General features: G+C 48.6%; 1 protein-coding gene across 2 annotated transcripts; it reads right to left on the bottom strand.

The window, feature by feature from the left end:
* Positions 1 to 2,577: 2,577 nt before the first annotated feature.
* HERPUD1 (homocysteine inducible ER protein with ubiquitin like domain 1) lies at positions 2,578 to 11,786 on the bottom strand. Of its 2 annotated transcripts, none has more exons than XM_090259407.1 (8): positions 11,527 to 11,786; positions 8,818 to 8,895; positions 8,655 to 8,729; positions 7,313 to 7,443; positions 5,001 to 5,123; positions 4,108 to 4,458; positions 3,654 to 3,759; positions 2,578 to 2,848 (listed from the first exon to the last, which is right to left on the bottom strand). In XM_090259407.1, exons 1-8 carry the CDS (start codon positions 11,665 to 11,667, stop codon positions 2,684 to 2,686), a joined length of 1,170 nt encoding a protein of 389 aa, XP_090115533.1. In that variant the 5' UTR covers positions 11,668 to 11,786; the 3' UTR covers positions 2,578 to 2,683. The 2 variants fall into 2 exon arrangements, with proteins under 2 accessions (XP_090115533.1, XP_090115534.1); XM_090259408.1 differs by having other exon boundaries at positions 8,655 to 8,726.
* Between the last annotated feature and the right edge of the window lie 264 nt (positions 11,787 to 12,050).

Here is a 12,050-nt window from a genome sequence, read left to right as displayed (position 1 = left end):
CTGCCTCCAGAAATGAGATGCAGCCTTAACCCAACGGAACTTTTCTCAAGACTGAGGCTGGTTTAACAACATACAGAACAATCTGCCAACCCACCTTCTGGAACACAAAATTTCCAGGGATGTTGCACGACAGGGAGCTGCGGGGGTTCAGTGCTAGTCACCCCAAGACATGCCTCTGTGGTGAGATTACTTTCAGCCGCAGACAACAGTTAGCCCCTCCTCAAGAGAAACTTCTACACCTCCCCCACCCCCGCCCCACCCTTAACTACCTAGAACTTGAGTTAGGGCCCTTGCCCATTATACATACGAGATTATCAGAGATAACTTCTTTTGACCTTTAGTATTATAAACTTGTCTGTAATACTAAAGCTCATCTGGTTCTTCTTATCATCCTGCAGTGACCCTTTGAAGTCCCCAAGGCGTATGACCCCATCTCTAGGTCAGGATGTCTTATATCCCTCAACCTCTCTCTCTCTCTCTCTCTACCTCTCCTGCATGTGGGGACATGGGGTCTCTCTCATGCATGCGGGGCTCCCATACATATGTATGTGTTAAGTTTAAGTATTTTCTCTTCCTAAAAAAAAAGTTAAGAAAAGCCTTAGTATGAACTCTTAACAGTCACTTTCAAAAATCACCAAGCATGGCAAGAATCCTGCTTTTCGGCAGGAGAAGTAAGCGATATCTCTGAGGTTTGTTTTTGCTGTGACCCTCCTCTCCTGGTCCTCAGACTCTGTCCATCATTTCCAACCACAAGACATTTCTAAGTGACCTCACTTCTAAAAGTCATTTCCTTCTTCAAGCAGAAGGTGCCTTCATACCGGTCAGTAATCACAGCCTTCTGATGGCTCTTCTGGTCCGGAGGTACAGTGTTACTTAAACCTTTAGACCATTTAACTCCTTACATAATTAGGTGGCTTGTAAAAACACCCATACATCAAATACCTTTGCACCTACTCAGCATCTCATCATTAATTCAAGTGTTTATTCAATGTAATGTTTCTAGTAGTGACTAAATGATCGCAGCCATGATATAAGCTGATGATTTACTTTGCCAAATATAACACCATCCAGACCTTTAGCATTCTCCCTAAAACATCACCCATGAAACACACAGAGAACTTTGCTATTAAGATTAGTCCTGCCCTGGCAGGTGTGGCTCAGTGGGTTGGGCATCGTCCCGCAATCTGAAGGTCACGTTCTATTCCCAGTCAGGGCACGTACCCAGGTTGCAGGTTCTGTCTCTGGTTGGGGAGCTTATGAGAAGGCAACCAATCAATGCTTCTCTCTCTCCCACTCTCTACCAATGAAAAAATGTCCTCAGGTGAGGATTAAAAAAAAAAAAAAAAAATCACAAAGTTCAGCTTACAAAAGCACATTTGATCAGTTAAAACTACTATAGAATTGCCATGGTGGATAATGCCACTAACTTTAAATTTGGAGAACTTAACTTTGATGGGTTACTACATACGCCAGTACTATTTAAATCAGGAAATGGGGGCAAACACAAGTATTGGGTTGGCCAAAAAGTTCGTTTGGTTTTTTTCTGTAAGATGACTCCAGTAGTGCTTAGTTGTCTTTAATGTCATTCCATACAATTTTGTTAATTGTATTGTGACAGCTGTCATATCAGCATGCATTGGCGAATTTTTGTGCAGCCATTTTAATATTGAGGATGGAAGAAAATAAGCAACGTTTTCAGCATATTATGCTTCATTATTTCAAGAAATGTAAAAACACAACTGAAATGCAGAAAAGATGTGTGCAGCGTACGGAGAAGGCACTGTGACCGACAGAACGGGTCAAAAGTGCTTTGTGACACACTCAAAATATCCAAATCAATAAAGTGATTTGTGAATGTGAAAAATATGTCTTTTATTTTATGGAAAAAACTGAACGGACTTTTTGGCCAACCCAATATATTCTTAGGAAATTAAAACTGGCACGGCTTTACCTTATCAGTCTTCATTAGTACAAACACCCTCCTATAAAAAGCAGCAAAACATTCGGGTCCCTTAAAAATGAGCAGCCCAACTGCTGAGCACCCAGTGACAACAGACAGAACACACAGCTAAGAGTCCCTGCCAGGACCAATCAGAATAAAATTTTATTGAACAAAAAACCCAGCAAAGGTGTTCACCTCTGCAAAGTCCCCCTTGTTGGAAAGGAAAGCAGTGCATTTTAAAAAGCAATTATACAGAAGTCTTTCCTAGAAAAGTCCTGCTAAAACATGTCTAGCAATTTCATTGATTATATAAAGTAGTACACTTAGTGTAATTTGAACATTCCAACAGGAATCAGATCGTACCAGCAGAACCACTTCTGCCGCTGTGACGTCTATGTACAAATACACATGCAGACACACACATCTGGAGAAGCTCCTCAGGCATAAACATGCGACACTAACGCCTTCTATTTACATGGCCTATTAAGCTACATACAGTATATATTAAAGCTCTTCAGAATAAAGACATGAGTAGCCTCGAGCATTGTTTTGTTCATCAATTTGTATCGTGGCTTCATGTCTTACTTTCTGCTTTTGCTTGATCACAAAAGCATATCACCCTCTTTTTTGGTTCTTTTACTAACTCTGCGCCGTTACCATGTCCAGGTGAGGAAATCTAGCTGGAGTCAGACGACCCAGTCCACCGTGTCAAACCCTCCGGCAGCCGGAGAACAAGCAGCCTCAGTTTGCTATGGCTGGGGGCCCTTCTGGAAGAAGAGAGGCAAAGAAAGTCTTGAAGACAAGCCATGCTGTGCTCATAAATGAAGGGCTGGTCTGCCGGCCATCCAGTACATCCCTGTCTGGAGGGAGGCGGTTGGGGTCTTCGATTTCAGGATCGGGGCCTTCCTACAGGGAACGAAACACAACAAGAAAACAGTTAGGACCGTGAGGAACACCAAATAACGTCGGGCAATGGCGGAGGAAATCCCGGGCCCCCTGTGCCACATGCGAAGCAGCCAGGCTGGCAGGACCCCGGGGAACGATGTCCTGGCTGCAGCTCTCTCGGGTCTCCACAGCACAGCGGTGCTGGTGACGTCCTTGTAGCTTTGAGTATTCCCAGCAGCAAATAGCAAAGCAAATGAAGTAACTAGATCTCCAGCTGTTATTAAGTCATTAAGTTAACCTCTTCAATAAATATGGATATTCTTCTACTTTTGGCAAGGTTGTGAGTTAAAGCTAGAAACGGAAACCCAGGGTTCTAAAAACAGATACTAGGGTGCCGATTTATATTATAAAAGAATATCCTTTAGGATTATGCATTAAAGCTCCTTATAAAAATTCTATTTTGGGGTGTTATTTTACAGAAAATCTATTCTGTGAGTTATGATTATGCTCTTAATTCTTAATTAGAACTATCCACTAGCTTCCATGGTATAAACACTGTTACAGATAACCAAACACTCAAAACGGTGAGCTTAAAAAAATTATTTAAATATGCCAAAATGCAAATTGCCATATGACAAAATACTTGATAAAGGCTATATGACACATTTGTTTTAAAAACAGCTACTGTTCTAAGAATACACGGGGAAAAGTCTTGAGCTATTTCGCTGAATAAAATGGGAAACCACAACACGCACTATGTAAAGGGTACGGATTTTGAAGCCTGCATCTCGCAGCCTGCTCACCAGCTCCCCTGGAAGCTTCGTACCTGTAAGTTATTGTTGGGGTCCTGATTCACAGCCTCCTGAAGGGGCCCGTCGTTCGGGAGGTTCTGAACTGGCCTCTGTCTAAACGGAAACCACCCGACGTGATGCCTTCGGAGGAAGCAGAGAGTCCGTCTCAGCAAACAGCACAGCAACATCTACTCAACAATTTCAGGTCTTCTCATCAGATAAGGTCCCCCTCGCTCCCCTCCGCTAATCGGAGCAGCACCCCAGTTAGCAGCTCACAGCAAGGCCTGTGTGCAGAGACAGTCTATCACACCGTCTCCTGGGCTTGCTCCCTGGCCCGTCAGGCTCTTTAAGGGGGGGGCTGTGATACTCAGCACTGCTCGCCCAGCAACCTAACGGCACCCGGCACAGAGCGCGTGCTCAGTAAGTGCTGGAAATGCTGGAAACTGGGATTTGGACCAAGGGGGAAACGAGAGCGAATCATCTGCTTACAGGTACATCACCACCGTGGCCCCCATGACCATGAGGAATCTGCTCAGGGAGGAGTAGAAGTAGAGGATGCTGAGGAAAACCGAAAACGTAGCTGCCGAGTAGGTCCAGTCCAACCAGTCGCGATTTAGCTCATCGTCTTCCTCCACGAGAGGGCCGCCCTGGGCATTCATCCGTAAGTTCTGATTGGCCCCGGGATTAACCACCACCTGGGGAGCAGCGTTCTGATTGGCTGGCTGGTTTTCAGCTGGAAACTGGTTGTGAATAGGAGCCGGAGCAGGTGCGGAGACCACGGGTATCTCTTGTGCACTTGGTGAGGGGACAAAAGTCCTCGACGCAGCCGTGGCCGCGAGACTAAAATAGAAATGACAGAGGCAGATACCGCTGAGCGCGAAGCACTGTGAAGACTAAGGTTCTCATCCCCTTCCTTATGCAGGGGTCTTCTACTGTGAAGGACTGTAGGTAGGTTCATACAAACTTGATTTTTTCTTTCCCTTAAGGAAGACCCGCTTTCCTAACAGTCCTACCTGCACAAGCCTTTCCTGCTCCTAGAAGAAGCAACATGATAAATTCTGTCTGGAATGACAGTTCCAGGTCGCGGTAAGAGTCTAGTGCCGTAGCAAATTTAAATTTTCACAAAACTTTGAAGATGCCACATATTGAAAAGGAACTAACACCTTCTACGTGACGCTATCAGACCATGCGTCAGACATCAGCGCGCCTGCATCAATACACAGACTAGCTAGTGGTTATCAATTCCCTTCTACTCGACCCACAGAGCCACAGAGCCGCGCTCTGCAGACAGGTGAACACCCCTAACTGTACAGGTACCACGGATGGGGTTCCCTCCGTTCCCGGGCGCCCCGACCGCCCCCAGCATGGCGGGAAGGACTCACTACTGCATGTAGTACTGCCGGGCGTAGATCTGCTGGAACCAGGACAGCTGAAGCCACCCGTAGGTCGTGTAGCCCGAGAACCCAGGCCCCAGGCCTTGGAACGCCAGCTGGGCAGCTTCAGGCCTAGGAAAGACGGTTTCAAATGCACACTGTGAGTTGGTTTGGTACCAATAAGTGAGAACTGAGCTCACATGGCGGTGTAACCGGAGCACAGGAAGTGCTGGCTGACGCAGCCCTCCTCCCACGGTCCCGGGGACACAAGAGCCCGTGCCCAGCCCTGGGCTGACATCGTGCCACCACGACGATGTACATACAAGCTGGCCCTTCTCAGGCTAAGGGGCTTCCCACCCCCATGTATGACTTGCCGGGTCTCACTGCAGGTCTCAACCCCTCGTTTATCCTTTAGAAAGCAGCCCTAAAAGCCGCTCCCTCCCAAAGACTTTCTTGAAGGAAATCTCCCTTCCTCCCGATACCCATGTCTCCCTCGCCTCTAGACCTGAATCTGCACGGGGGGGCAGTGGTGTGTGCACGTAGCATTGCCCATGCCTGCTCCCTGACCACGTGTGCCCTGTACAGCTGCTGGGGTGGCCCCCAAAACCTCGTGAAGTGGGGGAGCACTCCTGTTTCACAGACGGGAGCCCCAAGTGCAGCTCAGGGAAGACAAGAGACTTATTTCACAAGGCAGCACTAGCTAGTAAGTAGTAGGGCTGGGTTTGACAGCTGTTTTCTTGACACCAGACTCATTTTTCTGTCATGCCACACAGCCTAAAACCGCCTAGGACAGGGCATGGGGGTCACGGGTGGCTTCACGAGCTGCATACAGTGAGCTCCATTTCACAACAGGGACACTCACAGAATTGTAGGATGATCAGGAGTTGGTTAAGCGGTTATCTCTGCTGGTCAGCTCATTTCCTCTTTAAAGTTACATGCACTGGCTGCTCAAATATTTGTTGAATGATATCATCAAGTTTTATTCCAGTGAAATTCACAATAGTCAGATATGGGTCTCAATTCTCAAGTTGTATAGTCAGAATAAGGGAAGCTGTTTCAAGTATTTCTATCCAATCCAATTTACATGTTGACAGTCTTTTAACCAAACTCCATACCCAGAGTATTTCCAATACAAGTGGGTCCTGGCGTGAAGCTGTCTTTTATCATTTAAAAAAATTACAGTGCATGAAAATGAGAAGATAATGAAATGCTTTTGGCAGCTCTGATGGTGATGGCAGTGCAGATATGCAAGGTAACTAAAAGGTTTTTACAGCTGCCCTGGCTGGTGTAGACCAGGACTGAGCACCAGCCTGCGAACCAAAAGGTCACTGGTTCAATTCCCAATCAGGGCATGTGCCTGGGTGGTGGGCCAATTCCTAGGGTGGGAGCATGCGAGAGGCAAACATTGTTTCTCTTGCACAACAATGTCTCTTTCTCCCTCCCCTCCTCTCTCTAAAAATAAATTGAAAAAATAATTTTTCAAAAAGGTGTTTACAGTGACATACTGACTATATGTAGGTGAAATGACATGATGTCTGGGAATAACTTTTAAACCGCCTGGGAAAGAAAGGGACTGGGGAACAGATCAAACGAGTGTGGCAGCTCTTTGATCATTATTGGGCCTGGGTGACGGTTATGTGGCGATCCATGATACAGTTTCTTCCACTTCTGTGTATAATTGAAATTTCCATTAATTAAAAAATGCCCAAAAAACTCCTCATTCCTCAAACACCTGGCTTTATCAATAACCATGTATTAAAAACTGAGAAAATGAGGGCAGAATTGGGGAATTACAAAATTTCAGCCCGTTAATACATTATTTTTTCCCATTGGAACTTTTATAACGAGGTGTCCCAAGGGTGATGAGACCCAAACGTTACTGCCTTTCATCATGTCTTGCATTTGTGCTACAGGAGAAAAGCTCTAATCCCTCTACAGAAAATGGCCTTTTATCCTGGTACCACCAACACAGTCCCTGGCAGAGCATTGCTTAAAACCGTCTCTTCCCCTTCTGTCCCCTAGGGTTACGACAAGCCGCTCAGCAAAGCAGCCTCAGTGAGGTCAGCACATGCCACGCACACCCACGCAGGAGGGGAAATGCCCTTCAATACACATGTCTCCACTTTTGTATGTGCTCTCAAAAGGCTGTGTAGTGAGAAGAGTTAAAACACGTGAAAGATCTATAAAGTGAAACCCTTATAAAGCGACATTCTGTACACTGACGTTCTCTGACTACGCCACGTAAACACACCTTATCCTTAAACGGAGGTAAATGATGCACACCCATGCGGTACAGCTCTGCCTCTTTACTGAACACTCACCTCGAGAAGTTCTCCCATCCGGAGGGAGGAGGGTGCCGGAGAGCCTCCCTCTGCCCCAAACCTTCACCTGAGGCATCCCCAGGGTACTGTCCCTGATGAGGGCCCGCGGGCTGCTCTGGGGACTCCGCAACCTGAGGAAGTGGAGTGTGAACGTGAGGACAAAGGGTCTGATGTCACCGGCTGAAATCAAGCTAACAGACTCACTTTGCTGTTAATGGCTTCTGTCCCTGACCCAACCCCCGAACGTGACAAGATTAAATAGATACAATGTTATGTAAAACAAAATTCTGAAAATTGTTCAACACAATTTCAATATATATATTTCAAAATATATATATATTTCATACATAATTTTTCCTAGAGTAACTATGCTATACTTTCATTAAAAACTTCCAGTGAAATTATCATTGCTGAGAATCTTCTTAATAATGCTCTGTATATTTTATGGCTACAATGACTAAAGCAAGAAATTAAATTTGACCAACAAGATTTTTAAGTACAACCAGCCAGCAACCTAAAGGAAAGAATTTCCTGTTCCATGTTCAGATGTTTTGGGAAATACAGATGCAATGCCAAGTTAGCGTGTGTCACCACATTTATTAATACTGTATATTTCAATCAACACTGTGTAATGAAAAATTTAAATGACTTTGACTATCAAACATATGTCTTTAAGATTCACTTGATAGACACTGGCCTTTTCCTATCCAACTAAATAATCACAATAAAAATTTCCAAAGAAGCTATATACTTTTTTACTCTCGATAAAAATTAATAGTTCCTTAGAAGACATTTCTGTGCTGCGGTCAATAAAAATTCATTTTAGAGTGTCATGTTAGGCCCTGGCTGGTGCGGCACAGTTGACTGAGTGCCAGACTGTGAACCAAAATGTCACCGGTTTGAATCCCAGTCAGGGCACAGGCCTGGGTTGCAGGCCAGGTCCCCAGTTGGGGCGTGCGAGAGGCAACTACACACTGATGTTTCTCTCCCTCTCTTACCCTCTCTATGAAAAAAAATAAAATATTTTTTTTTTAAAAAAAGAGAGAAATGTCTTGTTAGCTCAGTTATCTGGAGCCATGGCCACCGTAGGTCAAATCACACCCCAGAGGACAGGGTGACTGGGACCCTACTCCTCTACTCCGACAACAGCCGGACTGTCTGCTCCTGTTACAGCAAACCCTCGCTTGTATTGATAACAGTTTCTAATTCCTAATTCTTGCTGCAGAAGAAAAGCATGACACCAAAGAGGCTATAAAAATCTCTCGTAAGAGTTTTACCCAACTTCCGTCCTTCCTACCCCGAGGGTCTGAATGACATCGCACTGGTGACAGAGCAGACATACCTTGGCGCTGGCCTCTGGCATTTTTGAAGGATTCTTCACATTGCACACCAAATGCAGAACATGCCGGACTTCCTGCTAAAAGTGACACGGGGGCACTTTAGGACATGAATTCAGCCTGGGAAGAACTTAGAAACAACCCAAAGCTAATATGTAATGGATATACCTTCGGTAGCAGGTCCCTGAGACACTGGTCATCCAACAGCAGCTTCCCAGAATAAATTAACCTCTGGTCCTCTGGACGCTGATCATGGGAAGAGAAGCAGAGTCAGCATTTGGCCCCCATGAGTTGTTTCCGAACACACAGGACTGTTTTCTACCAATAATTTAAATGCTTTTCCCCAGCAACACAAGAAAACATTTCTTCAAAGGCCCGCATACAGAACTTTTATGTAGAAAGTGCTCAAGTTCAAACTGGTGTCTAACATGTGAATACATTCAGGTTGGCAACGTATCTCCACTGCCCCAAACCTACAGCAACCTAGTTGACTCTCAGGCAAACTGCTTTCTGCCACTAAAAACACACACTGGGTGGGGGGCTCCTCCTGCAACTAACTTCAAACCTGGCGTTTAGTTTCAGAAAAACTCCCAAGTACTCCCAGAGGCAGCCTCCACCAAAGCCGCCTGCCAGTGTCCCAGAGTAACATGATGCCATCCTAAACTTAAGCCCTCGTTCCCGACACACAAACACGGTCATGGAGGAGCTGGTGGGTGGGCAACACCCCCAGAGCCACCCCAGGAGATTTAGCATTCCTGCTGTAAGGGGGAGAGTTTGAAATCAACCTGTTCCCAGCTACCACCTGCTCGAGGGCAGATTCCAACCCCTCTTCTCTACTCCAGCAGTTTCAAAACCACAGGGACTCCGCTTCCTTTCATACGATTCTCGCTTTTAAATTCTATTGTAAATTCCTTTTAAACACTGTACTTAAAAAGACACTGGCCTCAAACGGGAAGGTCGGGACACTGGAGAGCCCCGCCAACTCGCCAGCCTCCTCCGGCCCGAATAAGCAGTTACGCAAAACTTGGAACCGAGCGGCTCCTGCCAAGGAGCCCACGATGATTAAGCAAGCGTTTAAAACACACAAAAACAGTAACTGCCTCCCAGCACCCGCCTAAATCCGGGCTGTAACAGTTACGCAACAGAAACAAACTCCAGAGCTACACCGGACTCTGCGTTCACCACGGCGCTCACTGGGTGACTCTGTCAGCAAACGCTACCCATGCACAGGCTGCTGTAAAACGCCATCGCAGAGGCGCGGGCCCTGCATTACAGGAAAAAGTTCCACCTGGGAAAAGGTCTGAAAACCACAGCTGCCTGTCATTTAAATTGTTTTCCCTGTTAAACGCCTAAATTGATGCTGTGTTTTCACCCAGGAGGCTGATTAGATAAAAAATTAAACATGGTAAGCAAACAACCATCATCAAGTCAGGTGTCTCGAATTAAAAAAAAATGAGTACTGCCATAACTTTTAAACCCTAATTTACATATCTGAGACCTGTTGTTGACAACTTTGGGGTCTTCAGACTTCGTGGGAGCCATGTTCCTCACCCAAGGAAGCCCTCAGAAGGCTCTCCTCCAAAACACTGCCGTTTTCCAAATGATGCAACTCGACACTGCTCCCGCTCCGCCAGTTTGGGTACCTAATAGCCCTTCTCAAGCGACGCGGCCACCGCCTTTCTTGGTAGCAGCTGTGGCAAAATTGCAGGGCCCCAAGGTGAATGCAAGTTAATAAGCGAATTTCCAAAGAACAACTCAGAAGGCAAACTCACTTCGACACGTGACCCTGAACAAATACAAAACAAATTCCACCTGACCTAGGAGCCACAGCAGCTCTTCAGACCACGGGGAACGGTTGCACAATCTTTTCCCGCCCCGGTGCCCTCTCCTGCTGGTTGGAGAATTACACTCGTGGGCCCTAAAGGAGGCTGCTCCCACTTACATAATGTTCCAGCGGAAAGTAAATACAGGAAGGGCCAACTCACAGCCTCCATCACGTGGCAGGGAGGGCGGTGTCAAGGGTGATATTGACAGATGTGACAACCCAAACAAAGCAAGGAAATCTCTGAAATCGAGCGACCAAAGCCTTCGACTCCCGCTCAAGGAGATTCCGTCCGCCTGTGTCCCCCTCCTAAATCACTCTTCACCAGAAAGCGCGCCTTCCCACCCGCTGGGACCAAGCAAAGGCTGGCGGAGTCAAGCGTGGCAGGGAGGGGCCCCGGCGGAAGGCAGACAGGGAGGGGAAGGGCCACGTCCAGCTCCTGGGTGTGGGGCCTCAAGTACACACTGCGTGGCGAGCCCGTGTCTCCAGCCAGCGGCCTCGGGGTTGGCACCTGCCCTCTCCCCTTGCAGGGGGACGCTGGCTGCATTCAGAAAGCTCCTTTTCGCCGCAGTTTCATTTCTAGCCTTTGGAGGCAATCTTAAAAAGGAACACTTAGCCGCCTTATGGTTTGGGGGGTAAACAGAGGCTTGAAGGGTGAACTGACCCACCCAAGGTCAAATTGCTGTTTCAGCGTCTGGGCTAAGGCTGGAAACCAGATCTAGGGGACCAGGGAGAGGGGTCTGGGGAGGATGACAGCCGTGGGGATCGGGGAGAGGAGAGGGGACAAGGGAAGACGGCCTGTCGGGAAGGCGGGGCCTGGCGGCCTAGGACCCGGAAGGGACAGCCACTGGGCCAGGACAGGGGACGCCTCCGGAGGTAGGAAGGGGGAGACCACAGCCCCGATCGAGGTGACCTAGTGGGTACCCAAGATCGGAGGAAGGAGGCCGAAGAGAGAAGCTAGGAGGAAGGGGGAGGCGGACGTGGCACCCCTAGGGGCGCCCGAGGAGGCCGGGGCTAGGGGAGCGCTGGCAGCGGGCGCCGGGGGCCCCTCTTACCGGGCGCTCGGGGTAGACGCGGCTCAGGTGGGCCTTCAGGCGGCCCACGCTCCAGCTGCGGTCGCCGCTCAGCTCCAAGTCGCGGTGGCGCTGGTTGGGGCTCTTCACCAGCAGCGTGACGGGCTCGGGCTCGACCTCCATATGGGCTGCGCGGGGGGCTCGTCTGCGCTCCGAGATGCCAGGCAGGCGGCGTCGCGGCCGCCCGCAAGCTCCGCAACGACAGTCCGCGTCCCTGGGGCGCGCGCCCCCGCCTTGGAGTTCCCTTTATAGGCCACCCGCGCCGGGTCCCCGCCGGAGGATCCCTGTGTGTCTGCTGCCCGTTGGCTGCGGCCGAGGCCACGGCCCCGACGTGGCCCAATCGGAGGCCGGATCCGCGGGCGGAGGGGCGGGCCGAGCACGTGGGCGCGGCTGATGCAACCCGTCCCGGCGGCGTCACCCAGCGTGGCGGCTGCGGCTTCAGACGCGGGGTCCTGGGGTCCTGTCTGGGCGCGCGGCGGTCCCCTGGATGGCTCCCTAAGTCCGGG

The sequence above is a fragment of the Furipterus horrens genome, unplaced genomic scaffold (genome assembly GCF_987537825.1).
Source record: "Furipterus horrens unplaced genomic scaffold, mFurHor1.1.pri manual_scaffold_13, whole genome shotgun sequence".
NCBI classification, from domain to species: Eukaryota; Metazoa; Chordata; class Mammalia; order Chiroptera; family Furipteridae; genus Furipterus; species Furipterus horrens.
This window is presented reverse-complemented; position numbering and strand designations above follow the sequence as displayed.

Excerpts from the sequence above, each read along its gene's own strand:
- HERPUD1 (XM_090259407.1), bottom strand. The coding sequence starts at position 11,667 with ATGGAGGTCGAGCCCGAGCCCGTCACGCTGCTGGTGAAGAGCCCCAAC. Across the intron at positions 8,896-11,526 it reads GCGTCTACCCCGAGCGCCCG|CGTCCAGAGGACCAGAGGTT; the intron begins GTAAGAGGGGCC and ends TCCCATGATCAG. Across the intron at positions 3,760-4,107 it reads GCCACGGTGGTGATGTACCT|GCATCACGTCGGGTGGTTTC; the intron begins GTAAGCAGATGA and ends CTTCCTCCGAAG.